Here is a 25,659-nt window from a genome sequence, read left to right as displayed (position 1 = left end):
AAGAGACCAAGGTTTGAACCTCGGCGGCGGCAGTGCGGGAATTATGTCCAAAGTGGGCAGATTCCTTGTTCGCACCGGCATTTGGTCCTGTCTGCTGAACCATTCAGTCACCATGATTTACAACTTCCCACAATGCTCTGTCGGGTCGGAGTGTGGGGGGGCCCTTGGGGTTGGGACTCAACCTTTGGGAGAAGAATTAGCTATATAAATACGCAAATTCTTAATATACTTTAAAGTACTTATTTTAAAAAAAAAAACATTGGGCATTATCCCAATCGCGCAATGCGCGTAAAAAACTAGTTAATTTAATAAGAGTAAAATAGAGTACTAATTATGCCAACTTTGATTGGGATGATTTTCGAACCTAAAACCCTTCTTATTGAAATCAATAAGTAAGTTAACGGTGAACTAACAGAAATTAACGGAAAAGATAATATTTAACGGAAAAGTTAACGGATAATCATATTCATTAAGGATAAATTAGGAAATCTTAAAGAAAAATTAAAATCTGATCAATCTGAACCATTCATTTGATTAAAAAATTTGACCGCCGTTTTTTCTACCCATTATAGGCCTAACTCTTTTGTGCTCTTATTAGTATAGTAGATAGTAGATAGTAGATATAGAATTACATATGTTAATGTATGCGATGGATTTAGCCTTTATTTGACATGCCTTACTGAAAGTCTAGGGATGTTAATCTTAATCCGAAATTGATGGATTCATTGGATAAACTCAAAAAAATTTAGGCTTATGGCCAAGAAATTTTAGCCTCATGAAAAATTAACCCAATGATTTGAACGGATTAGTCCAATAGCCCGAGTCAGTTAAGGTTATTTTTTGTTTTACAAGTGATATACAACACACTATATCGAGAATTTATATGGAATGCCATCTTTTGTATTCCCTCCATCCCATTTTGTCTATCTAGTTCACTTAAAAAAAGCTTGGTTGAAGATATTTTTAATTCAATTTTTTCATAATGTTAATTTTAGTATTAGTATACAAAATTTATATATTTAGAAACCATTGTTGGATATCTCACAATTTTTTACCAACGAAAGTTGGACGGTAACCGGCTTTTTTAGGACGGAAATCAAACTTTCAACCAACATACCGACCTAAACCAAGATCGATAAAACTCATGGTAATTTCTAACCAACACCCAATATTGGACGGAAATAGCATCCAACACCTAATAAGTGAACAACACCTCTCCCCTAGGCCATGCTATAGAGTTTTGACTATGACATATAGATGTATACAGTTCACCAAATCTGGAGTGGCTGGTGGTGTATCCTTTTGCTACAACGAATTACACACTTCCCTCACGCTTGGGCGTATCAAGATTAACCAATGCGCTTATTGCGCCTCCCCCTCCCCTTCTCCCTTGAAGGTCGTGGGTTCGAATCCTTCAAGCCACACCACTCTTGTTTGCGGGCAAGAATAACACAAAGGGGATAGATGCAAATGTGAGTAACTCATTTATGAGCGGCAACTACATAAGGGGATGCCAATGATCAATAGTAAAGGGAGGGACTTTCTTTATTGACATGAACAGTTACACACTTACACTTCAACTGATGCTTTTCTAAATTAGTAAGAACTAGACGAAGTAGACATGCTTTGGAAGCCTTGGCTCGATGCCAGTGGCGAGTGGGATTTTCTTTGGTGTAGTAAGCCCAAAGATCTCTTCCATGTTCAGCTTCTCCGGAGTCACATCATTCGGCAATTTCCAATTGAACCCATGTAAGAGGTTAGCCAAGCTAGCTTGAATGACCTTGAGGCCTAGGCTATAGCCGGGGCACATTCTTCTTCCCGCTCCAAATGGTAAGAGCTCAAAATCGCACCCTTTAACATCAATATCATTTCCAATAAACCTATCAGGAATGAATTCATTCGGATTGTCCCATAATGACGGGTCTCTCCCGATGGTCCAAACGCTCACCAAGATTCGAGTGCCCTTAGGAATGTCATATCCAGCGACCTTGCAGTCCTCGCGGCTAAGGCGTGGAGCCAGCATAGGCGCCACTGGGTGCAATCTCATCGTCTCCTTAACTATTGCCTGGATGTATGGAAGATTTGGCATGTCCTTCTCTTCTACCCATCTCTTTTGCCCGATCACGCGGTCTAGTTCATCTGTCGCCTTCTTGAATATCTCTGGCTTCTTTAGGAGCTCAGAAATTGCCCATTCCACTGTCACTGCAGAGCTCTCTGTTCCACCAGCCAGCAAGTCCTAATTTATGAATAAAAATGTCAGCTAAAAGAAAGAAATTATATTCCCTGCCTAATGATACAAAACTAAGAGCAGAAATAGTATACAAACCTGGGTGAAACCCTTTACTCCATGCCTCTCAAGCTTGACTTCCAGGCTAGGATCATCAGCCAATTGGAGCAGAACATCCACCATATCCTTAGCAACAAAACCATCCCCTTCTGCCACTCTCCTAGCATTATGCTCATCAAGAACATGCTCCAAAAACCTATCGAACTTCTTGCTCAATGCCTTCATCCTCTTAATGTACCCTTGCAGGTCCAAGAAATCAATCCAGGGGATGGAATCGCCGATGTTCAACACCCCGTTGAGAAAGAACCACTCATCTATCATCTTCTTGAATTCATTGGGGCTTACAATAGCTCCCTCCGACTCGTTCAGGTAATTCCTTCCTAGCACCATCCGACTAATGACGTTCAAGCTCAACGTGGCCATGTAGTCCTTCAAGAGAACTGGTTTCTGGGCAGAGGATGCGGTGTAGAGCTGGCGCAGGATGGATTTCAATTCCTGGGAGCGGATGTACTCGTAAGATTCAAGTCTCTTGGCGCTGAATAGCTCCACGAGGCACATTCGCCGGGCCTGCCGCCAGTACGGGCCATATGGGGACCAAGTAATATCGGAATAATTATACGTTGTGTACTTCCCGGCAGCAATTTTGGGTCTGCAGGTGAGAGAATGTGGACCATGTATAAATTTTTATTTTATATTAAAAAAAATAAGTGTAGGTATAAATTCAGTCCTTATATTGTAGACCATAATTAAAAAAAGGCACCACATGGCTGCCATTACATTTTAATGGAATCCGTATTTTTTGAGTGTTAATTACAAAATGAAATTATAGTGTATTTAAAATGAAACTGTCTCATATATTGTTTTTATGTTATCAAATAAAACTATAATTGAATTTAAATGAAACTGTGATTGTATTGAAATGAAACTGCAGTATATATAAAATGAAACTGAATAACTGTTTCACGTATTTAGTGTATATTGTCCAATGAAACTGTAGTTATATCGAAATGATAATGTAATTGTGTTGTAATGAAACTATAGTGTATATAAAATAAAACTGAACAACATTTTACATATATGAGTGTATAATGTCGAATGAAACTGTAGTTGTCTTGAAATGAAACTGCAGTCTATATAAAATGAAACTAAATATGTTATACAAATAGAGCTACTTTACGGAAAAGGGCAGACAGGTGTTTTTTTTTTTTTCATTAAAAGAAACGACACCGTTTTGGACCATGGTCGACGGTATAATTTGCCGTATAAATTGACATTATTACCTGTCAACAAAGTTGATGTCCATGGTTTTGAGGAAAGTCTTGGCCATTTCAACGGAGGATCCGACGACCACCGAGAAGGACCCGAACTGGAGCTGCATGATGGGGCCGTATTTCTGCGACAAATCGTGGATGGAACGGTGAGGGAGGGGGCCGATGAGGTTCAAGTTTCCGATGATGGGCCATGGCTTAGGACCAGGCGGTAGATGAAGCTTTCTCCGGCGGAGATGTTTGGCAATAAGGATAATTGCAATGGTGGATAGCCATGCTACTGCATAGGCAAGCCAAGTTGGGCCCTCCATTGAAGCAAAATACTTTGTTTTAGGGAGCCGATAAGATGATGATGTTTTGGTGTGATGGGTACGTTTTTATAGTAGTGATTAGTGTTGAGTATGACTATATTTTTCCTTTTTTAATCATAATTTGTGAAATAACCTGCTACTTGTACTAAATTTATTTGCAGTTTTATTTGTCCTGGGTTAAAGAGGTTGGTCTTTCCAACTATATTTTCGGACAGTCAACTTGCTTGTAATCTTGTGTCAATTATTCTCATACTGGCTGTGTTATTGAAGATTGTAAAGGTTTATGTAGACACTTTGAAACAGTGTTGTTCAAGTTTATTCGTAGATCAAAGAATAAGTGTGCTCATGCTATGACTAGAGCAGCTTTGTCGCAGTCTAATTCTTTTATTTGACTTCATTCTATTCCTTCTTGTATTGAACCCGTTATTTAAATAAAATTCTATATTTCCTTTCAAAAAAAAAATTATTTACTGGAAAGCTGGCTAGCCAATGGAGAGTGGAGACTGGTCAACTTTTAGTCTTTAAATAATTTTTTTGAAAGTCTTTTAGTCTTTAAATATAATACCTGTAAATAATGCTTAGATTTGTATAGGTTAGATCATCTCGGATCAACACTGGAAAATGACATATGGGTAAAAAAATTAATCCAAATTGTCTTCAACTGACATGCCAAAACAGCAAAAGTTTTGTAGTGGGTGAACAGTACTGCGCTAATAATTTTTTTTACTGTTCATGAACAGCAAAACTTTGATAATCTTTTTTTTTTTTTTTATTGTTTTGCCTTTGGTCTTTTTTTTATAATTTTTTTGTATCCTTTTTGTTTTTATATATTTACATATTTTGTTAAATATTTAAATATAAATTATATATTATTAAAAAAATTATATCACTTGAAAGGTCTTATCAAGACCATTAAAACAAGACTAATATTGATATATATTAATTAAAAATTAAATTACATTCAACATAATTAAAGTTTAAATTACAACTATATGTTATATTAAAATAAAACAAAAAGTATCTACATATTGTGTTACATATCTGCATTACATAATTTCACATTGGTTGCTGCAAAAGAGTGTATTCAAACTATCCTTCACAATGTAGAATGGTGAGGGAGGAAATGAAAGTAGAAACAAGAGAATTGTAAAGAAACGATGTCTAGGGAAAGAGAGATAGCTAATAGCTTGATGTGGGAGATCACCATAAGTGATTTTTTGAAAAGTGTACAAGAAAAGATAAGGAAAAGATTTTTTTTTTTTTTTAAAGCACACTTTTTAAAAATCGAATAAAGAATTGCACAGATTTCCAATTACCGCTGGGGCACCTTTACAGGTGCCAGCACGCCCATGCGCAAAGCAGAAAGAAAATTTGGTAGACGAAGTAACTCCCTCACGGGCATAGACATGAGTGTGTGTCTGCCCATGTGAGAAACAAAAAGAATAGCCCTACTCTTGATAGCTCCTCACGGATGCACATACGGGCGTGAGCTTGCCCGTGAAGATACCACCTCGGCGCCCTCACAAGCGTGAACATGCCCGTGGACAAAACAGAAATTTCCTGATGAAAGTGGGGTACCTCATGGGCTAGCACACGGGCATGTGGTTGCCCGTGCACAAAATGTAAAGCTTAAGGCTAATGGAGAGGGTTGGTAATGGGCTAGTTCATTGGTGTTACCTCGTCTGCGAAAGCCTCACTTGATTTGCTGATCATGTCTTAAGAAATGGCACGGGTTTGAGCTTACCCGTGCGCCAAACAGAATGCATCTCTTCATCCATGCATGCTAGTTTACACAGCTCCCTTCATTGGCCTGACTTTGCCCATGGTCGTCTAAATAATAAAGCCCAAGTATTGAGTTAGGATGAACCCTGTATCTATGTTGGAAGTTTGGAACAGACACCGCCAAGCTAGCTAGGATGGAGTGAACTCAGGAATGATGTCCAAAGAGAGACATGAGACCCCTTTTATAATGTCTAGACCTCCCTCTCGTGCTGCCAAGTGTATGGTCTTGGTTGCTCTCTCTTCTTGGTCATACATGTGTCTCATTTTCACCTCCACTACATGCCACATCTTTCACATTACCAATAATAAGTATAACCTATTGTCTTTTAATACAAAAGATGTGAAGCAACCTATTAGTTGGTGGTTGTCTAATTCGAATCCTCTTAGTTACACCTCATTATATATTTTTTGCTCCACCTTCACATCCCATCTTTTTGGGCCTCCCTACTTTAAAATCCACAAACAACCACCTCCTTTATTCCTATTCGGCAAGAGTGCAAGACCTTTCCAATCTAATGGACCCCAACCCCTATTTTCTCATCATGAGTCCCTCACTTTCTTTAGTTGTCTTTGACGAACAAAAAAAGTATAGACACCCTCGGACTTCTACACACCTTGACCATTAAACTCTTCTAATCCGTGCTTCGGGCTGGAGATTGCCATAGTACTTCCCCTTCCATCATCTACCACTATCTGTCATGCAACCGTTATATACAGTTCACTGAATCTGGAGTGGCTCCATCATCTACCACTATCTGTCATGCAACCGTTATATACAGTTCACTGCTATAGCGGATTACACACTTCCCTCAGGCTTGGGCATATCAAGATTAGTCAATGCGCCTATTGCGCCTCTCCCTCCCCTTCCCCCTTGTAGGTCGTGGGTTCGAATCCTTCAAGCCACACCACTCTTGTTTGCGGGCAAGAATAACGCAAAGGGAATGCAAATGGGAGTAACTCATTTATGAGCGGCAGCTGCATAAGGGGATGCAAATGACCAACAGTAAAGGAGATACACTTTCTTTATTAACTTGAACAGTTACAATGCAAATGACCAACAGTAAAGGAGATACACTTTCTTTATTAACTTGAACAGTTACACACTTACACTCTAACTGATGCTTTCCTAAATTAGTAAGAACTATACGAAGTATACATGCTTTGGAAGCCTTGGCTCGATGCAAGTGGCGAGTGGGATTTTCTTTGGTGTAGTAAGCCCAAAGATCTCTTCCATGTTGAGCTTCTCCAGAGTCACATCATTCGGCAATTTCCAATTGAACCCATGTAAGAGGTTAGCCAAGCTAGCTTGAACGACCTTGAGACCTAGGCTATAACCAGGGCACATTCTTCTTCCCGCACCAAATGGTATGAGCTTAAAATCACTGCCTTTTACATCAATGTCATTTCTAATGAACCTATCAGGAATGAATTCATTCGAGTCGTCCCATAATGTTGGGTCTCTCCCGATGGTCCAAATGCTCACCAAAACTCGAGTGCCTTTAGGAATGTCATATCCAGCAACCTTGCAGTCCTCGCGACAAAGGCGTGGCACCAGCAAAGGCGTCACTGGGTGCAATCTCATCGTCTCCTTAACTATTGCTTGGATGTATGGAAGATTTGGCATGTCCTTCTCTTCTACCCATCTCTTTTGCCCGATCACGCGGTCTAGTTCATCTGTCGCCTTCTTGAATATCTCTGGCTTCTTTAGGAGCTCAGAAATTGCCCATTCCACTGTCACTGAAGAGCTCTCTGTTCCACCAGCCAGCAGGTCCTAATTTATGAATAAACATGTTAGATTAAACAAAGAAATTATATTCCCTGACTAATGATACAAAACTAACAGCAGAAATAGTATACAAACCTGGGTGAAACCCTTTACTCCATGCCTCTCAACCTTGACTTCCAGGCTAGGATCATCAGCAAGCTGGAGTAGAAGATCCACCATATCCTTAGCCACAAAACTATCCCCCTCTGCCACTCTCCTAGCATTATGCTCATCAAGAATATGCTCCAAAAACCTGTCGAATTTCTTGCTCAATGCTTTCATCCTCTTAATGTACCCTTGCAGGTCCAAAAAATCGATCCAGGGGATCGAATCCCCGATGTTCAACACCCCGTTGAGCAAGAACAGCTCATCTAACATTTTCTTGAATTCATTGGGGCTCACAATTGCTCCCTTGGACTCGTTCAGGTAACTCCTTCCCAGCACCATCCGACTAATCACGTTCAAGCTGAGGGTGGACAAGTAATCCTTCAAGAGAATTGGTTTCTGGGCAGAGGATGCGGTGTAGAGCTCCCGCAGGATGGATTTCAATTCCTGGGAGCGGATGTACTCGAAAGAATCGAGACGCTTGGCGCTGAATAACTCCATACTGCACATTCGCCGCGCCTGCCGCCAGTACGGGCCATATGGGGACCAAGTCATATCGGAATAATTATACGTTGTGTACTTCCCAGCGGCAGTTTTGGGTCTGCAGGTAACACATTACATATCAGCGATCACAATATTAAATTGGAGTTCTACTACATAGACTCCCAAAATTCCAGGATTGGTTATTTTCTATCATGTGGGTCCACAGAAAAATGTCTACATCAAGAGCATGTGAGAGGGAGTACAAGTTGAGAGTTTAAAATGGGAGTACACCAAGTATTTTCCATTAAATTGATCCATTAATCTTGCTCGGTTCTTCAGATTAACGGTAGTAAGTTACGTGATTTGACATACCTATTTTGAATTCCATTAATAATAAAGTGTATCTTTTGAGCCAAATTCTAACTTGGTTTTGAAAGGTGTATTTTTTTTTTTTTTTTTTTTTTTTTTGGTATGTTCAACTATAGTGGGGAGTTATATCTTCATTATTTAGTTGTACTTTAATTGAAATCAAAAATTAATTATTTAGTATGCCCAACTAATGGTGGGGAATTATATCTTCATTATTTAGTTGGTCAAATCAATTATGAGTGCGTATATTATTAAGTTCATTTTATTAATTTCGCTGAAGAATATCTTAATCAGTGGGACTGATCATTTAGAAAAAAAGATCATTAAGATTCTCCACTAAAGATTATGGATTTAATTGGCTTCATACATCTTAAATTGGATTGCATGTCAAACAATAAGTCCAAAAAGAATTCACAAGTATTAATCTTGTATTTGTTCTTATAAATTCATGAGTTCAAATATTGAACACTTGGTTGTGCAACATATTTATGAAAATGTTGCAACAATATTAATTAATTTATTAGAACAAAGGCATTTAACTTGTGGTGCACTGTCATTTAATAAATTCTTTAGTGACTAATAGGGTTTTTAATTTCTTTAAAAATTGATTCTGGACCATTTTGGTTTGTAAGGCTCAAAACAATTTTGTGAGACATATAAGTAAGACTCATTATGTTCAATTCGTTTAGAATGAACATTGAAGTTATTTGGGAAGTTATGATGTATGATTAAGATTCGAAATTTATGGACTTAGCCCTTTAGTTTATTGTCTAAGTTATTAGAATGCTTCTGTGACTTGACTATCTATTGGCTATTTTGATGAGTGTGAGTGACAGACGTGTCAACTCCAAGCTCTTAGTCGTTAGAAGTAGTATTTATGTTAACTTATTAAGAAGTCATAGAATATAGTTAGCATTATGCTAACATTAAAAGATCTCTCCTTAAGGCATACTTATAAGGTTTTAGAGATCATATAGTGAATTTGGATGGTTTCTCTTTCAGTTGTGCACATAATGTATTTTGAGAAACATCCCTTAAGGTACCGAGAATAAACATCGGGTTTGTTCATAAAGGACCTAAGTTAGAGAATTAAAATGTATGTGACTATAATGGATATGTATGTGACTATAATGGATACAACTCTGATTAAATGGAGGACATGTTACTATGATTCTTGTGTTTTGTTCTTTGGCGAGGGTTGTGCTAGTACTTGCACCAAGTGGGAGATTGTAAGATTTTCCCTAATAATATATATTATATATTAGGTTCTTAATTAAGTGGTGTAAGTTGACTAGACTTATTAAGTGGTCTGGTTGGACTGAATAACTAGAAGTTGTTATTCAACCAGACTCTGTGCCTAATAAAAACTTGGATCGATGGACTTCAGGATATTTATTATATAGCACATAATGATACGGTACTCATACCGCTTAGTACACACCAATACGCCATCTATGGTTCTGAGTAAGTATGAGACAAATATGGCTAATGCTCTACCGTTTAAGAGGCAACACAACAAGAACATCAAATGTGACTGGAGATCAACACGACTATTGCTCCCGCTTATACGAGATCAAGTTTCTCGTATTATTATTCCGTGTAGTTAGATTATTTATATTTTCTTTTGGGGTAAGATTATTTATATCTAACATAATATATATATATATATATATATATATATATATATATATATATATATATATATAAAAGAAGGTATGGGTATAAATTGATATTATCACCTGTCAACGAAGTTGATATCCATGGTTTTGAGGAAAGTCTTGGCCATTTCAACAGAGGATCCGACGACCACCGGGAAGGATCCAAACTGGAGCTGCATTATGGGGCCGTATTTCTGCGACAAATCATGGATAGAACGGTGAGGGAGGGTGCCGATGAGGTTCAAGTTTCCGATGATGGGCCATGGCTTAGGACCAGGCGGTAGATGAAGCTTTCTCCGGCAGAGATGTTTGGCAAGGAGGATAAGTGCAATGGTGGATAGCCATGCTACTGCATAGGCAAGCCAAGTTGGGCCCTCCATTGAAGCAAATAACTTTGTTTAGAGGGAGCCGATAAGATGATGATGTTTTGCTGTGAGGGGTTTTAATAGTAGTAATTAGTGTTGAGTATGACTACATTTTGCCTTTTTTTAATCAAATTATTTTTTCATCGGAAACTGTCAAATAATCTGCTACTTGTACTAAATTTACTGGAAAGCTAGCTAGCCAATGGAAACAAAGTCAACTTTTAATTTGAAATAATATCTGCAAATAATGTTTAAATTTGTACAAATTACACCATCTCCAACCAAAACTGGAAAATGACTTTTCGTTAAAAAATTGACACAAATTTCCAATGAACATGCCAAACAACAAAAATTTTGCTGTGAACGATATTGTACTATATTTGGGGCAGTACTGTTCATGAATGGTAAAACTTTGATAATTTCTTTTGTATCTTTTTTGTTTTTATATATTTATTTATTTTGTTAAATATTTAAATATAAATTATATATTATTAAAAATAAATTATATAACTCGGAAGATCTCATCAAGACGATTAAAACAAAAGAAATATTAAATATATATTAATTAAAAATTAAACTACATAAAACATAATTAAAGTTTAAAGGAATAATGTCAAAATTGGACACTGAACGTAACCTGAAAGTGCAATTAGACTACTGAACAAAAATAAAAAGTGCTATAAGTTTAATTTCATTAGATTTTAATTAATTGCTATCATAATTATATTTAATAATTTATCATATATAAAAAGTATTACTTTAATAATATTAATCATACCATAATTATTACTCAAATTATCAATTATACTTTTAATATAATATTATTTTGATCAGTAATGAGGGGGACACCCAAAGACTTTTAATATAATATGAATTCTACAACTATAATTTAAAAAAAAATTATATATATACTATTATTTTAACATTAAATATTAATATTTGACATATATTTTTTACGCATCGTACATATAAAATATTAGTAATAATCATAAGAGTCAATTACTACATAGTGTGATGACATCTCTATTACTATTCTAAATAGGTGGTCATAGAATTGAACCGCAGTGGGGGCATTGAATATTTTAGGCTAAAAATGATTGAAAAAGCATGAAATAAGAAGAAGAAAAGAATAGAAGAAATAATGAAAGTTTAGGCTTATTGGTGAAATACTATGTTTTATACCGTCTCAAAATAAGAGCATTTTATCGGTAGCCCAATGGGGAGTGCATATGCTTGTCTATCACATTTTTTTATATATAAAAACTTGGGTGATCGAGTTAAAAATCTTTGTCCGTAAAACATGTTGGGTCAATATAAAAATATAATATTTATAATACTCTGTATTAATTATGAATAAAGTGTTTATTATCACAAATTATGATGTGCAATCGTGTGCACCATGCATGGTGCACACGGTTGCAAAACAACACCGTTTACTACGTGTAATTATGAATGTATAGTTATGCAAGTCTGAATATATAGTTATGAAGTTATGGATATATAGTTATTAAGTTATGGATATATAATTTTGAAATTATAGATGTGTAGTTATGTAATTATGGATATGTTCTCTGTGAACAAGCACTTTAAGAATTCTGAATATGGAGTTATGTAATTATGAATGTCTAGTTGTGAAATTATGAATATAATAACTACTCCTCTTACTACAGAACGCTTACCTAGCCAACGTTTAGCTCCGGCTCTGGATATGAAATTATGAAAGTGTAGTTATTATTTCTGAATGTACTGTTGTCAAATTATGAATATATAGTTATGTAATTCTGGACATATAGTTATGTAATTCTGGATATATAGTTATGAAATTGTGGATATATAGTTATGAAATTGTGGAACGACGATCCGAATGAGATTTTTTTTTAAATGACACGACGTCGTTTTGCAACCGATGATGCACACAGTTGCATAGCATAACGATTGATTTATTACTTATATGGAAAAGTGTAATTTAAAGTAACATTTTGACTCTGTTTGGCAAAGCTTATTTAGGAGCTTATAGCTTATTTTAAGCTACTAATAAGCTATAAGCTCTGTTTGGTAATGTTCCGCAAATAAGCTCCTAGCTTAAAATAAGAGCTTAATTTGGAACGCTACCTTAGGTAGCGTTTCAAAATAAGCTCCTAGCTTCCTAACTTTTTTTCCATCCTTATTTTTTAAAGAAATGACATAATTTACCCTTCCCAATTAAAATCATGTTCTCTTCTCCTTTATCAGCAACTTTCACCGCAAATATTATTATTATTATTATTATTATTATTATTATTATTATTATTATTATTATTATTATTATTATTATTATTATTATTATTATTATTAGATTTGCAACAATACTGCTACTTCATTATGAGATGCTAGATCATGATTATGCTAATAGTTTTATTTCAAAATGTTAATTTTTTTTAAAGACAAAATGTTAAATTTTAATATGTAAACAAGCTAATTTAAATTTTATGAAGATGTCATTTTTAGTCTTTTTACATTTATCATCTTATCAAAAAGCTAATTTTACCAAACACTTTCAATCATAACATCTAGCTTAATAACTCTTCAATTTTCAGCTCCGAGCTTATAGCTTTTCAGCTCTTAACTTATGACTTTTAAAATTCAACTAGGTTTAAACAGAGCCTTTAATGAAAGTCATGCAGCCAGATAAAAACCCTCACTGTCGTCACTAATAAGCAACTCTCATTGACTGGATCCATTGCTCCATACATACTTTTCTTTCTCTTTAAATTCCTTTCATTTAAAAATATATGTAACTATTTTCCTCATTTTATAATTGTAACAACCAAAACAATTCGTTTCTTTCGATACACTACAGCTACACTCTAATAACCAATTCTTTATGCTAATTACCTTCTAATTTGATGACATTGTTGTAATTATTTCAAATAAAATGTTACCTGTTCAAATCATATCCCAATTAATGATATTGATATAATTATGTTAAACAGATAGGTTAAATTGTAGTTATAAAAAAAAACCAAATCAACTCTTTATTTCCTATTTTATTTTACTAATTAAAGGTTTCTTTTTAAATGTTAAATTGACAAAAAGAATGATGTATATTAATGGTAACTAGTTTTACACGCGCATTGCTAATGCCTAATGTTTATATTTAAATAAATATTTCAAAGGATATGAATGTAAAATTATATAGGAAAAGTTCATACATATATAATTGAATGTTATTTATAAAGGAAAATGTAATATTTTTAAATAAAAATATTACATTTTTCTTCAAAAGTATTATATTCATTCCCATATAAGTAATAAACATTTTATTCCTGATTTAGTATTACATTTTACCGTATAAGTATTACATTTCATCTTGACCCGACCCGTCTCATATATAAGGATTCGTGAAACGGTCTCGCACAAGTTTTTACTGTAGTTAACATATTACGTACATTCAATTAACAAATTATGTACCTGTAAATAAATTATAGGTACATAATAATATGTTAATTGTAATATATATATATATATATATATATATATATAATTTATTAATTAAACGTACATAATATAATATTTTAAATATAGGTACATAATCTAAATGATGTTTTGGACTAAAATCTACTCCGTATAATGCAATGCAAACCTTAGTCCACTGTAATAGTATTTTTTTTTTGAAAGAACAGCAATAGTATAATAATTGTCGATATTAACAGTTGGCTTATCAATTGCCTAAATGGGTCCATATATAGAAGTTTTAATTATTAGTTTCTAGAATCTTACACTTATATTAACAATGTGCTTACCATGACTGAGTAGACATGTATTGGAAGTCTTAGCTCGATGACAGTGTCAAGTGGGATTTTCTTTGGTGTAGAAAGTCTAAAGATCTCTTCCATGTTGAGTTTCTCTAAAGTTATTTTATTCGATAATTTCTAATTGAATTCATGAAAAAAGTTAGCCAATCTAGCCTAAATAAGCATGAGGCCGAGGCACATTGTGGAGCCTATTTAATTTGCTCCTGAATCACAGTTAGCAATATCTGTGGCTCTGTGGGTTGGTTTCTTTTATTTATTTATTTTGGAATAAGGGTCAAATAGGCCATCCAACTACATACAAAAATGTAATTAGGCCACCCAACTCAAAAAAACTATAATTAGGTCCCTGAACTACACATATTCATGCAATTTCACCAAAAATGACTTGTTTACCTGTTGTGTGGGTTACAAAATTAAAAATAATTGTTAAAATTTTATTTTAATAATTTTAAATAATAAATTATTTAAAAAAAAAAAATTAACTGCCGGAGACGAAGGGGTCTTCGGCCAGCCATGGATCATGGCTGGCCGGAGACCCCTTCGTCTCCGGTTGTTTTTCTTCTTCTTCTTCTTCTTCTTTTTTTTTTTTTTTTTTTTTTTTTTTTTTTTTTTTTTAAATAAATTTTTATTTAAAATTATTAAAATAAAAGTTAAAAAAATATTTTTAAATTTGGTAACCGACGTGTCAGCGTATCAATGGGTAAACAAGTCATTTTTGGTGAAATTGCATGAATTTGTGTAGTTCAATGACCTAATTGTAGCTTTTTTGAGTTGGGTGGCCTAATTGCATATTGGTGTGCAAGGATGGCCTATTTGACCCTTATTCCTTTTATTTTTTATTTTTCTTTGAAAAATAGGTGTGTGGATTCTCTTAGATTTGTACGTCCCTTGGATTAGCTCATCATTTTAAAGTTAATTCACGTCATCAAATCTCAGAAAATTAAATCAAATAACATATAATTAAGCAGAAGTTAGATTAATTCAACTTTAGACAACAAGATAATGACCTAAACTAAGATCTTGTAACCTAGAAAAGGATGACCGTGTCTTGCATTAAAAGGTTACATCGTTAATTTTTATCAACACCTAAAACATACATTCGCTATTTACACATTTAATCTGTCCTTGAGGCGAAGAGTTAAGACTCGAATTGGGTGACAAAGCTTTCTTTTCTTTAAGTAATGCAAATGGAAATGAAAATCCCAAAAACTAAGAAATTATGAGCGAAGCAAAGGGATGGGACTTTATTAACTTGAACAGTCACACAATTAAACACCAATCAACGCTTATATATAGAAAAATAAACGTAAATAATTCCTAAATCAGTCAAAGCGAGACAGAGTAGACATCTAATGGGAGCCTTGGTTCGATAACAACATCAAGTGGGATTTTCTTCGGTGTAGAAAGTCCAAAGATCTCTTCCATGTTGAGTTTCTCCGGAGTTATATCATTTGGCAATCTCCAATTGAACCCTTGCAAGAGGTTAGCCAAGCTAGCTTGAATAACCTTAAGTCCGAGACTGTAGCCAGGGCACATTCTTCTCCCAGCTCCAAACGGTAAAAGTTCAAAATCGCATCCTTTGACATCAATATCTTTTCCAATGAATCTATCGGGAATGAACTCGTTTGGATTATCCCACAATGTTGGGTCTCTCCCAATGCTCCAAACGCTCACTAGGATTCGCGTGCCTTTGGGAACGTCATAGCCTGCGACCTTGCAGTCCTCACGGCAGAGGCGTGGCACCAGCATCGGCGCCACCGGGTGCAATCTCATCGTCTCTTTAACTATTGCCTGAATGTATGGAAGATTTGGCATGTCTTTCCCTTCTACCCATCTCTTTTGACCGATCACACGGTCTAGTTCATCTGTGGCCTTCTTGAATATCTCTGGCTTCTTTAGGAGCTCAGAAATCGCCCATTCTACTGTCACTGCAGAGCTCTCTGTTCCACCAGCCAGCAGGTCCTAATTTATGAACAAACATGTAGGAAAGAAATTCCAATTCCCTGCCTAATGATACAAAACTAACAGCAGATTAGAAATAGTACATATACAAACCTGGGTGAAACCCTTTACTCCATGCCTCTCAAGCTTGACTTCCAGGCTAGGATCATCAGCCAATTGGAGCAGAACATCCACCATATCCTTAGCAACAAAACCATCCCCCTCTGCCACTCTCCTAGCATTATGCTCATCAACAACATGCTCCAAAAACCTATCGAACTTCTTGCTCAATCCCTTCATCCTCTTAATGTACCCTTGCAGGTCCAAGAAATCAATCCAGGGGATCGAATCGCCGATGTTCAGAACCCCGTTGAGCAAGAACAGCTCGTCTAACATCTTCTTGAATTCATTGGGGCTCACAATTGCTCCCTCAGACTCGTTCAGGTAACTCTTTCCCAGCACCATCCGGCTGATCACGTTCAAGCTTAGCGTGGACAAGTAGTCCTTCAAGAGAATTGGTTTCTGGGCAGAGGATGCGGTGTAGAGCTCGCCGAGGATGGATTTCAGTTCCTGGGATCGGATATACTCGTAAGAATCGAGTCTCTTGGCGCTGAAAAGCTCCATGATGCACATTCGCCGCGCCTGCCGCCAGTACGGGCCGTATGGGGACCAAGTAATATCGGAATAATTATACGTTGTGTACTTTCCGGCCGCAGTTTTGGGCCTGGAAACACATTAAAAATGAACAGATTGGTCAGCTAGCATTTTCCCAGGAAAGTATCTAAAAATAAGGGCATAAATTAACATCCTTAATTACCTGCCAACGAAGTTGATGTCCATGGTTTTGAGGAAAGTCTTGGCCATTTCAACAGAGGATCCGACGACCACCGGGAAGGATCCAAACTGGAGCTGCATGATGGGGCCGTATTTGAGCGACAAATCGTGGATGGAACGGTGAGGGAGGGTGCCGATGAGGTTCAAGTTTCCGATGATGGGCCATGGCTTAGGACCAGGCGGTAGATGAAGCTTTCTCCGGCGGAGATGTTTGGCAAGGAGGATAAGTGCAATGGTGGATAGCCATGCTACTGCATATGCAAGCCAAGTTGGGGCCTCCATTGATGCAAAATAATTTGTTTAGTAGGAGCAGATCAGATGATGTTGTTGTGCTGTGATATGATGGTGAGTGTCTGAGTCGCAGAGTGATGGGTATTTATAGTAGAAATAATACTGATTACTGTAATTTACTGTTGAGTATGAACACTTTTTTTTTTTTTTTTTTTTTTTAAATGAAATATTCTCATTGGAAATTGTCAGGAAATAATCTGCTACTTGTACTAACTTTACTGGAAATCTGGCTAGTCAATGGAGACAAATCAACTTTTAGAGAAATAATATGTGTACTTTTATTTTCTATTCAACTTTTACTTTCACACACAAAATCAACACTCATGAAAATATAGTTTTATCAATGTGACCGTGTCTGTCATTTTAAGGAGTAAAATTTAAAAATCTATGTAGTTTAACTCCAACTTGTAATAGAAATAGTTCAAGTCCTAGACTATCTAACCCAGCGGGTGGGGTAGAGGTTTGACTCCCACCAACAATATCTTGAAGTTAGGGATCTCCAAGCTCGAGCCACCGGGCTCCCCAAATTGGCTGAAGTGTGCGCAAATATAATTCTCACGCACCAATAAGAAAAAAGAAAGCTGTTAAAAATTAGCTATATAGTAATCTTACATATAATAAAGTTATATGGTTGGGAAGTAATTAATGTTACAATTAATTACCAACATTATTATTATTACTAGCTATAAATATAAAATAGCCACAACATCTTTTACTATAAAAAAAAAGAAACAAAATATTTGAAAAATAAAATAGCTATTTTTTTTCTCGCCCATAACAAAGGATTACATTTATTGAATTAATGAAGTTATTAAGTGTTATGATATTAGGATTAAGGATTCTGATTCCCGATTAATAGAAAATATGAAACGATACAATATTAATTAAATCGATGACTTTACCATAAAAGTCTATTTGATATGCTTTTGTTATTTATGGTGGTTCTTGGGATTACAATATTAATTAAATTTTTGATGAAAGCCTATTCGATATCTGAAACAATGCAATTAATATAATGCAAAGCATCTACATATAATTTTTCTCCTTCTCAAATGCTTCAAAGAAATGGCAGAAGCGAGAAGGGATGAAGAAAGCAAATGTTGCGGGCTGTGGGTCAATTATTGGACTTCAGAAAAAAAATCATTTAAGCCATAAATAAAAAATTAAATATATATAAATGTATATATCGTATGTGACTTTAATGTTTTTTTGGATGTCTAAACTTAGGACTTTTAAAAGAAAAAAAAATACATTTGAATTATCTCCACAAAAAGTGGTCTTGGACTTATAAAATGACATTTGAGTTACGAAATGCCATGTGCATAAAGAATATATTATATAATCATATAAAAAAATGTGTTCAATTAGAGTTTAAATTTACTCATACAAAATTTGAAATTTTGCTTTCTAAATGTAATTATCTTAGTTATTATTCGTATTGTGAAAATTATAATATAGATGAAATACAATTAAGAATAAATCAATGTGATTATGTAAATTCTCTCTATAAGTTTATTTTATTTTTTTTGAAATAATCTATATAAGTTTATTTAAATATATACATAATTAGAGATTATATTAACCATACAAAGTTTTAATTATAATTTTGTATTTTAAAAAAAATAATAAATACTTGACCAATGGAAGCTCGAAAATATTATTCTATTAAACAATTTAAAATATTTTTATTTTTTCTATTTTTTATTTATATTTATAATAACATAATTTTTTCCTCGTGCATCGCGCGGGTGAATTACTAGTAGTAATAATAGGAGTTAAAATGAGAAAAATATAATTTTTTTAAAATGAGAAAATGAAAAAGGAAAAAAAATAGAAAAGAAAAGGAAAAAAATGATAGGGCTTATTAGTGGAATTATTGATCCTGGATTAATTACACAGTACAATGGGGACCCCATATGCTTGTGTATCACATTTTGCCATGACTAGGTGTGTACCACTGTACGTGGGTTAGTTGGTTGTTAGATTTGTAAATTATTTTTTTTGAGATGGATGCAAATTTACAATCACTATTTAAGGATTTGTATAAAGTAAATTTTTTGTATAATAGCTCACAAATCAAAGAGATAAATCACATTAAAAAGATACTATGTGCCAACCTCAATTGAAAAGGTGTTGACTAGAATTGAAGTTGTAACTAAAAAGATATATATTGTATACACTTTCCTTCGGTCATCATAGCCATGTTGCTTAACATAGCCAAATTTTAGAAAAATGTAAAAATCATAGAGGTGAAATTCGTCACAAGAGATCAATGATCAAGTATCACTAGCGACAGTGTGGGAGCATGCATCCTCTCAAAATGAGGACTCATTGTGCGCAGTGAGCAAAAAATTTAGCATCTATTAATCAGTTGATTGAGTCATTATGATTTACTCATCCACAATCTTGTCAGGCCGAAATGTAAGGGCGCCTAAGATGAGCGATTTCATCTTTTTGTCAAAAAAAAAAAAAGTAAAAATCATTTAAACTTGTCATGACTAAAGATAAACACCCAAAATATTTATCTATGTTATTATATGTAGGTTAAAAAAAAAAAAAGGATATAATTAGTTGTTGAAGTAAAAGAGTGGGAAGAAGACGTGAAAGTTGGGTGTACATAGTGGGAAAATGAGTGGCAATTTCACATTGAATATAAGACAAGCTAGCCAAATTCAAAAGGTGGCTTGAGAAGTATTGACTTGACGACCAACACTTTCATTGTGATTTCTTAATAGATATTTCCAGGAGGGTTTCAAAAACAATATATTTCCTGGAAATTTTGGTAAACCTATTTGGAGGAACATTCTAATTTCTAGTCAAAGTCGAGCAGTCAGTCTGCTAAACAACCCTCACTAACTGGGTTCGGTTGTTCCGCACATACTTTTCTTTCTTTTAACAACCACAACAATAATTCATTTCTTTCCATACACCACTACACTCTAATTAACAAACAATTCTTAATTTCTTACTCCGTCCGCTCCATTTTATGTATATGATTCGATTAACGAGGTCTGATTAAAGTTATTGATAGTACTAATACGGGCTCGTATGTACAATAACTAAGTCCGGCCACCTGTCCTCAGTGCCTAACAACCGTGAGTCGAGCACTTCCAAGTAGGTGCCAAAGCTTCCGAATGGACTCCAAAAGTCCCCCTTGCTGTTATGAATGTGATTATTTATAGCCTTTGAAAAGGGGGAACATTCACCCGGGCCATCGGCATGACGGGCACGTGGCGGGTACGTGTCCTATGCTCATCAAATGGGTTGGCAACGTGTGCATTTGACACGTATAGAGATTCTTCGCCAAACATGCATGCGAGTCTTGCTCGGATAACGAGGATCAGGATCTCAGGCGGTTGGGAAGGTGACGCTGGTCGGAGGCGGTCAGGACATGGTAGATATTGCTCGGTGGTTCGGAACCGACCGCAGCAAGATGCACCAAGCAAGCTAGCAAGGGAATACAACATATCAAATAGCCCCCAACCTGATGCTATTTCGATCAGTCGGGATGAGACCAGTGGTCGTCTTAAGTGCTTGGTGCAGTCGGGGCGTGATTCACTCGTGTCAGTCCACGGGAACCACCGCTCGTTTTCTGGCCCCGCGGTCCTTTGGCCCAACGTCATAAATACGCAAAGAAAAATTGAGAACAAATAACAATTATAAAAATTTGGGTTAGAGAATTGAGAATTTAGTTATACATTTGTTGGAATTTTTAGCATAAAATGACATGTAAGTGGCTATTTTGTGGTACAAATATATGTGGGGTTCACTTCCGTTTCGGGTCAGTTCAAAGTGGATTAGCACTCTTCGTGGTGAGATGAAGAAATCAATATATTATACATTCAAAATAGATAATGGGTGAATGAAAAATTAATTCTCAAATTAGACCCATTTGGGTTGAAAAATGAAGGTGTAAATGCTCATAAAAAGCACTTTATCTCACATTGATTTGGGAAGTTGATTTGCACCACTATATATACAAGATCCTTAAAAGGAGTTTGTTAAAAAGTAAGGGAAAAAAGGTAGAGTTAATTTAATAAATATTGTAAACTTAAAGTTTATAATAATACAGAGAAACTTTTATCAGTAAAATTCTGTTGGATGGCAAAGATCAGTTGTCACTTTTTTATAAGAGAGTTGTTCTTTGTTTACAAGTCTTTTTTTTATTTATTTATATTTATGTAAGGGAAAATGACACTTTTTCTCCATGTGTTATATACTTATAGCACTTTTTTCCTTGAATTATTTAAGTGGTAGTTTTTCCCCCCTATATGTTAAATGGACATATTTACCCTTAAAATAAATATTCATTTATTTTTCTTCTCCGACAAATTATAACCACGAATTGGTTCAAACCAAACAGATACTATAGCAACCAAACAGAGATGTCATGATGATAATTTATAACCGAAATCCGATATTTAGAGTTTATTAAAATCACGAACCGAAACTGTCAATTCATGTTCTGAATTGAAAAAATAAAATACACTAATTGTTGAATTTAGAATATTTTAAAAATAAAAAGTAAAAGTTTAAAAGAAAGTTTGAACTAGCAGTTCAAATTGGATATGAAACCGTGAATTGATGGTTCAAAATTAAAACCAAAACGCGGTTATATATACTTATATATGAGAATCAGAATAAATGTGAAAAAGAATATACAATATTTGCAAATATTATAATTCTAATTTTAAGCTATTGCTAGTAGTTGTTTCCGATTTGAACCACCGGTTCACGGTTCAGGATTCATCTTTTCAGCTCATGATTTTAATAAACGGAAACCCAAATATTGAGTTATGGTTCTGAATCATAACAAAAAAATTCGATTTGATTGCTATAGTGTTCGGTTCAGTTCGCTCTGAACCGTGGTCATCCCTACGTATAAGCAATATTTTGTTGAAGAAGAGAAATAAATAAAATATTTATTTTAAGGGTAGAAATGTCTATTTAATATATCAGGGGAAAAACTGCTACTTTTATAATAATTGAGGAGACAAATGTGAATAATTGAAGAACTCATAAGAAAAAAGTACTATAAGCATATAATTGTCATTTTCACTTTATGTAAAAGGGTGAAATTTCTTTATTAACTTGAACATGAACAGTTACACACACTAACACTCAAACGCTTGCAGAAAATACAACCAAAGACATCCTAAATAAATCAGTAAAAGCTAGACCGAGTAAAGATGCATCGGAAGCCTTGGCTCGATGACGGTGGTTAGTGGGAATTTCTTTGGTGTAGAAAGTCCAAAGATCTCTTCCATGTTGAGCTTTTCCGGAGTCACATCATTTGGCAATTTCCAATTAAACCCATGCAAGAGGTTACCCAAGCTAGCCTGAATGACTTTGAGGCCAAGACTATAGCCTGGACACATCCTTCTCCCCGCACCAAATGGTAAGAGTTCAAAATCGCACCCTTTCACGTCAATGTCCTTTCCAATGAATCTATCAGGAATGAATTCATTCGGATTGTCCCATAATGCTGGGTCTCTCGCGACGGTCCAAACGCTCACCAAAACTCGAGTGCCTTTCGGAATGTCATAGCCAGCAACCTTGCAGTCCTCGCGACAAAGGCGTGGCACCAGCATTGGCGCCACCGGGTGCAATCTCATTACCTCTTTAACTATTGCCTGGATGTATGGAAGATTTGGCATGTCCTTCTCTTCTACCCATCTCTTTTGACCGATCACACGGTCTAATTCATCTGTGGCCTTCTTGATTACCTCTGGCTGCTTTAGGAGCTCAGAAATTGCCCATTCCACTGTGACTGCAGAGCTCTCTGTTCCACCAGCCAGCATGTCCTAATTTATGAATAAACATATATGCATGTTAGGCTGCTAATAAGCTATACAAGTTCAATTCTTTGACTATATATACATATATAGTCTGATCTGAAACACAAACCTGGGTGAAAGCTTTTACTCCATGCCTCTCAAGCTTGACTTCCAGGCTAGGATCATCAGCCAATTGGAGCAGAACATCCACCATATCCTTAGCCACAAAACTCTCCCCCTCTGCCACCCTCCTAGCGTTGTGCTCATCAACAACATGCTCCAAAAACCTATCGAACTTCTTGCTCAAAGCCTTCATCCTCTTAATGTACCCTTGCAGGTCCAAGAAATCAATCCCCGGGATCGAATCGCCGATGTTCAGCACCCCATTGAGCAAGAACAGCTCGTCTAACATCTTCTTGAATTCATTGGGGCTCACAATTGCTCCCTCCGACTCGTTCAGGTAACTCTTTCCGAGCACCATCCGGCTGATCACGTTCAAGCTCAGCGTGGACAAGTAGTCCTTCAAGAGAATTGGTTTCTGGGCAGCGGATGCGGTGTAGAGCTCGCCAAGGATGGATTTCAATTCCTGGGATCGGATGTACTCGTAAGAATCGAGGCGCTTGGCGCTGAATAGCTCCATGAGGCACATTCGCCGGGCCTGCCGCCAGTACGGGCCGTACGGGGACCAAGTAATATCGGAATAATTATACGTTGTGTACTTTCCGGCCGCAGTTTTGGGTCTGATAGATAACACATTACAAATGAACAGATTGATTAGAATATGAGTTTGCATTTTCAATTTCCAAGAAATTATCTTACTAGTTGAAGCACGTGCTCCATCTCAACTAAAAGTCTAAACTAATAGTTAGATTGCACATTAATGATTATATGCTCAACATTACTATTACCTGTCAACGAAGTTGATGTCCATGGTTTTAAGGAAAGTCTTGGCCATTTCTACGGAGGACCCAACCACCACCGGGAAGGACCCAAATTGGAGCTGCATGATGGGGCCGTATTTCTGCGACAAATCGTGGATGGAACGGTGAGGGAGGGCGCCGATGAGGTTCAAGTTTCCGATGATGGGCCATGGCTTAGGACCGGGCGGTAGATAAAGCTTTCTCGGGCGGAGATGTTTGGCAAGGAGGATAAGTGCAATGGTAGACAGCCAGGCTGCTGCATAGGCAATCCAAGTTGGGGCCTCCATGGAACAATGAAATCAAGACAATAATTTGTTTGGTGGTGAGCTTCTGATTTCTGAGTGGCAGATGGATGGATGTACTTATAGGAGTAATTAATTGAAATAAATATCAGAGAAATACGGTTGATTAATCTATTGTTTAACAGTAGTGTATGGGAATAATCTTGGAAAAAGTCAGGAAATAAACTACGAATTGTACATTGTGGACCTCATTTGCTCGTGAATCACACGTTCACATTTAGCTATGTCTTTGGCCAACTTTTATACCATTGACTTCAAAATAATATTCAAGTTTTCATAACTAGCCTCCACTAAAGCTCAAACTTACAACCTTTCATATGAAAGTTCAACCCAGGCATCATCTTAGCACAAGGTGTTTAGTAGATAATTTATTAATTAAATGTACATAATATGTTAAAATAATTAATATATTCATTGTAGTATGTAGCTAGGTGCATAATATATTAAAAATAAATACATAATTTGAATGAGATTTTAGATTAGAATCCATGCACAATGTAAAATGAATCATGATCCATGGTATAACTATTGATGTTTGTGAATTGTGACTCTGTGGGAGGGCTTGTTTTCTTTTTTTTTTTTATTTTTCTTTGAAGATTAGGTGTGTGGATTGTTAGTCACGTTAGATTTAATTTGTACGTCCCTTGGGTTAGCTCATCATACTAAAGTTAATTCACGTCATCAAATCTCAGCAGAAGTTAGATTTTTTGTTTTTTTTTTTTTTGGGTGTAAATCACGAGATTGTCCAGGTCTTTTTCTATCCAAACGGTCCCGGTCTACCCGACTAATCTCGGTTCGCTCCAGGAGCTCAGCAAAAGTTAGATTAATTAATTTTAGACAACTAGGCAATGATTTAAAATATATATCTTAAAAGGAATAACTAAATGGTAAAATATAATTCTTGAAGCAAAAGGTTACGAATTTAATTTTTATCAAGATACATTTGATTGAACCTAGACAAGGATGCTTAGTGCATCACCGACATATATTTTGAGTCAGAAATAATAACTCATACAAATAAATAGTATTATAAATACACATATATAATTGATGAATTAATAAATAGTTGCATTGCATTAAAGGAGAGGGAAGATGACATGTCTTGGTTTTACGACTACGAGGTAGCCAGACAGCAGGCCAACACAACTGTAAAATATATAGTAAAAGGGTAAGAGAATAATGGAACCTAACAAAATAATTGCACTTGCATTGATTTCAGAACCCCATACAATGTGACCCCAAGATGTATTTATACAAGATATTTGAGATAAGAAAAGGAAAGAAAGAATAAATTAACAAAAATGAGCTTAGGAAACCCTTCTAAATTGTTATGTGTATTTCCTAATCTTAAATAAGGAAATCTCACGCTAAAACTGGAAAGAATCTCGACCAAGTCTTTTTCAATCG

At 35.6% G+C, this 25,659-nt stretch overlaps 4 protein-coding genes across 5 annotated transcripts; all 4 read right to left on the bottom strand.

The window, feature by feature from the left end:
• Window positions 1-1,522: 1,522 nt before the first annotated feature.
• LOC109192447 (flavonoid 3'-monooxygenase-like) lies at window positions 1,523-3,919 on the bottom strand. The gene is made up of 3 exons (XM_019343098.1): window positions 3,568-3,919; window positions 2,327-2,936; window positions 1,523-2,236 (listed from the first exon to the last, which is right to left on the bottom strand). Exons 1-3 carry the CDS (start codon window positions 3,864-3,866, stop codon window positions 1,607-1,609), a joined length of 1,539 nt encoding a protein of 512 aa, XP_019198643.1. The 5' UTR covers window positions 3,867-3,919; the 3' UTR covers window positions 1,523-1,606.
• A 2,818-nt stretch (window positions 3,920-6,737) lies between these two features.
• LOC109192446 (cytochrome P450 71A1-like) lies at window positions 6,738-24,237 on the bottom strand. Of its 2 annotated transcripts, XR_002056106.1 has the most exons (4): window positions 23,939-24,237; window positions 23,161-23,770; window positions 22,369-23,057; window positions 6,738-6,752 (listed from the first exon to the last, which is right to left on the bottom strand). XR_002056106.1 is itself a non-coding variant. In XM_019343097.1 (3 exons), exons 1-3 carry the CDS (start codon window positions 24,235-24,237, stop codon window positions 22,428-22,430), a joined length of 1,539 nt encoding a protein of 512 aa, XP_019198642.1. In that variant the 3' UTR covers window positions 22,313-22,427. The 2 variants fall into 2 exon arrangements, 1 of the variants encoding a protein (XP_019198642.1); XM_019343097.1 differs by lacking the exon at window positions 6,738-6,752 and having other exon boundaries at window positions 22,313-23,057.
• On the bottom strand, window positions 6,759-10,438 carry LOC109192448 (flavonoid 3'-monooxygenase-like). The gene is made up of 3 exons (XM_019343099.1): window positions 10,110-10,438; window positions 7,510-8,119; window positions 6,759-7,419 (listed from the first exon to the last, which is right to left on the bottom strand). Exons 1-3 carry the CDS (start codon window positions 10,406-10,408, stop codon window positions 6,790-6,792), a joined length of 1,539 nt encoding a protein of 512 aa, XP_019198644.1. The 5' UTR covers window positions 10,409-10,438; the 3' UTR covers window positions 6,759-6,789.
• On the bottom strand, window positions 15,405-17,320 carry LOC109192445 (cytochrome P450 71A1-like). The gene is made up of 3 exons (XM_019343096.1): window positions 16,946-17,320; window positions 16,243-16,852; window positions 15,405-16,149 (listed from the first exon to the last, which is right to left on the bottom strand). The coding sequence occupies exons 1-3, from the start codon at window positions 17,242-17,244 to the stop codon at window positions 15,514-15,516; spliced, it is 1,545 nt and encodes a 514-aa protein (XP_019198641.1). The 5' UTR covers window positions 17,245-17,320; the 3' UTR covers window positions 15,405-15,513.
• Window positions 24,238-25,659: the final 1,422 nt, after the last annotated feature.

Source organism: Ipomoea nil, unplaced genomic scaffold (genome assembly GCF_001879475.1).
Source record: "Ipomoea nil cultivar Tokyo-kokei standard unplaced genomic scaffold, Asagao_1.1 scaffold1770, whole genome shotgun sequence".
Lineage (NCBI taxonomy): Eukaryota > Viridiplantae > Streptophyta > Magnoliopsida > Solanales > Convolvulaceae > Ipomoea > Ipomoea nil.
The sequence above is the reverse complement of the archived record's forward strand: the minus strand, read 5'-3'. Positions and strand labels throughout refer to the sequence as shown.

What these genes read in the sequence shown, in the direction of transcription:
- LOC109192445 (XM_019343096.1), bottom strand. Translation starts at nt 17,244, where the DNA reads ATGGAGGCCCCAACTTGGCTTGCATATGCAGTAGCATGGCTATCCACC. An exon ending in GACATCAACTTCGTTGGCAG is followed by an intron (nt 16,853 to 16,945) that starts GTAATTAAGGAT and finishes ATGTGTTTCCAG; the next exon opens with GCCCAAAACTGCGGCCGGAA. An exon ending in GAGTAAAGGGTTTCACCCAG is followed by an intron (nt 16,150 to 16,242) that starts GTTTGTATATGT and finishes TTCATAAATTAG; the next exon opens with GACCTGCTGGCTGGTGGAAC.
- LOC109192447 (XM_019343098.1), bottom strand. Translation starts at nt 3,866, where the DNA reads ATGGAGGGCCCAACTTGGCTTGCCTATGCAGTAGCATGGCTATCCACC. An exon ending in GACATCAACTTTGTTGACAG is followed by an intron (nt 2,937 to 3,567) that starts GTAATAATGTCA and finishes TCTCACCTGCAG; the next exon opens with ACCCAAAATTGCTGCCGGGA. An exon ending in GAGTAAAGGGTTTCACCCAG is followed by an intron (nt 2,237 to 2,326) that starts GTTTGTATACTA and finishes TTCATAAATTAG; the next exon opens with GACTTGCTGGCTGGTGGAAC.
- LOC109192448 (XM_019343099.1), bottom strand. Translation starts at nt 10,408, where the DNA reads ATGGAGGGCCCAACTTGGCTTGCCTATGCAGTAGCATGGCTATCCACC. An exon ending in GATATCAACTTCGTTGACAG is followed by an intron (nt 8,120 to 10,109) that starts GTGATAATATCA and finishes TGTTACCTGCAG; the next exon opens with ACCCAAAACTGCCGCTGGGA. An exon ending in GAGTAAAGGGTTTCACCCAG is followed by an intron (nt 7,420 to 7,509) that starts GTTTGTATACTA and finishes TTCATAAATTAG; the next exon opens with GACCTGCTGGCTGGTGGAAC.
- LOC109192446 (XM_019343097.1), bottom strand. Translation starts at nt 24,237, where the DNA reads ATGGAGGCCCCAACTTGGATTGCCTATGCAGCAGCCTGGCTGTCTACC. An exon ending in GACATCAACTTCGTTGACAG is followed by an intron (nt 23,771 to 23,938) that starts GTAATAGTAATG and finishes GTTATCTATCAG; the next exon opens with ACCCAAAACTGCGGCCGGAA. An exon ending in GAGTAAAAGCTTTCACCCAG is followed by an intron (nt 23,058 to 23,160) that starts GTTTGTGTTTCA and finishes TTCATAAATTAG; the next exon opens with GACATGCTGGCTGGTGGAAC.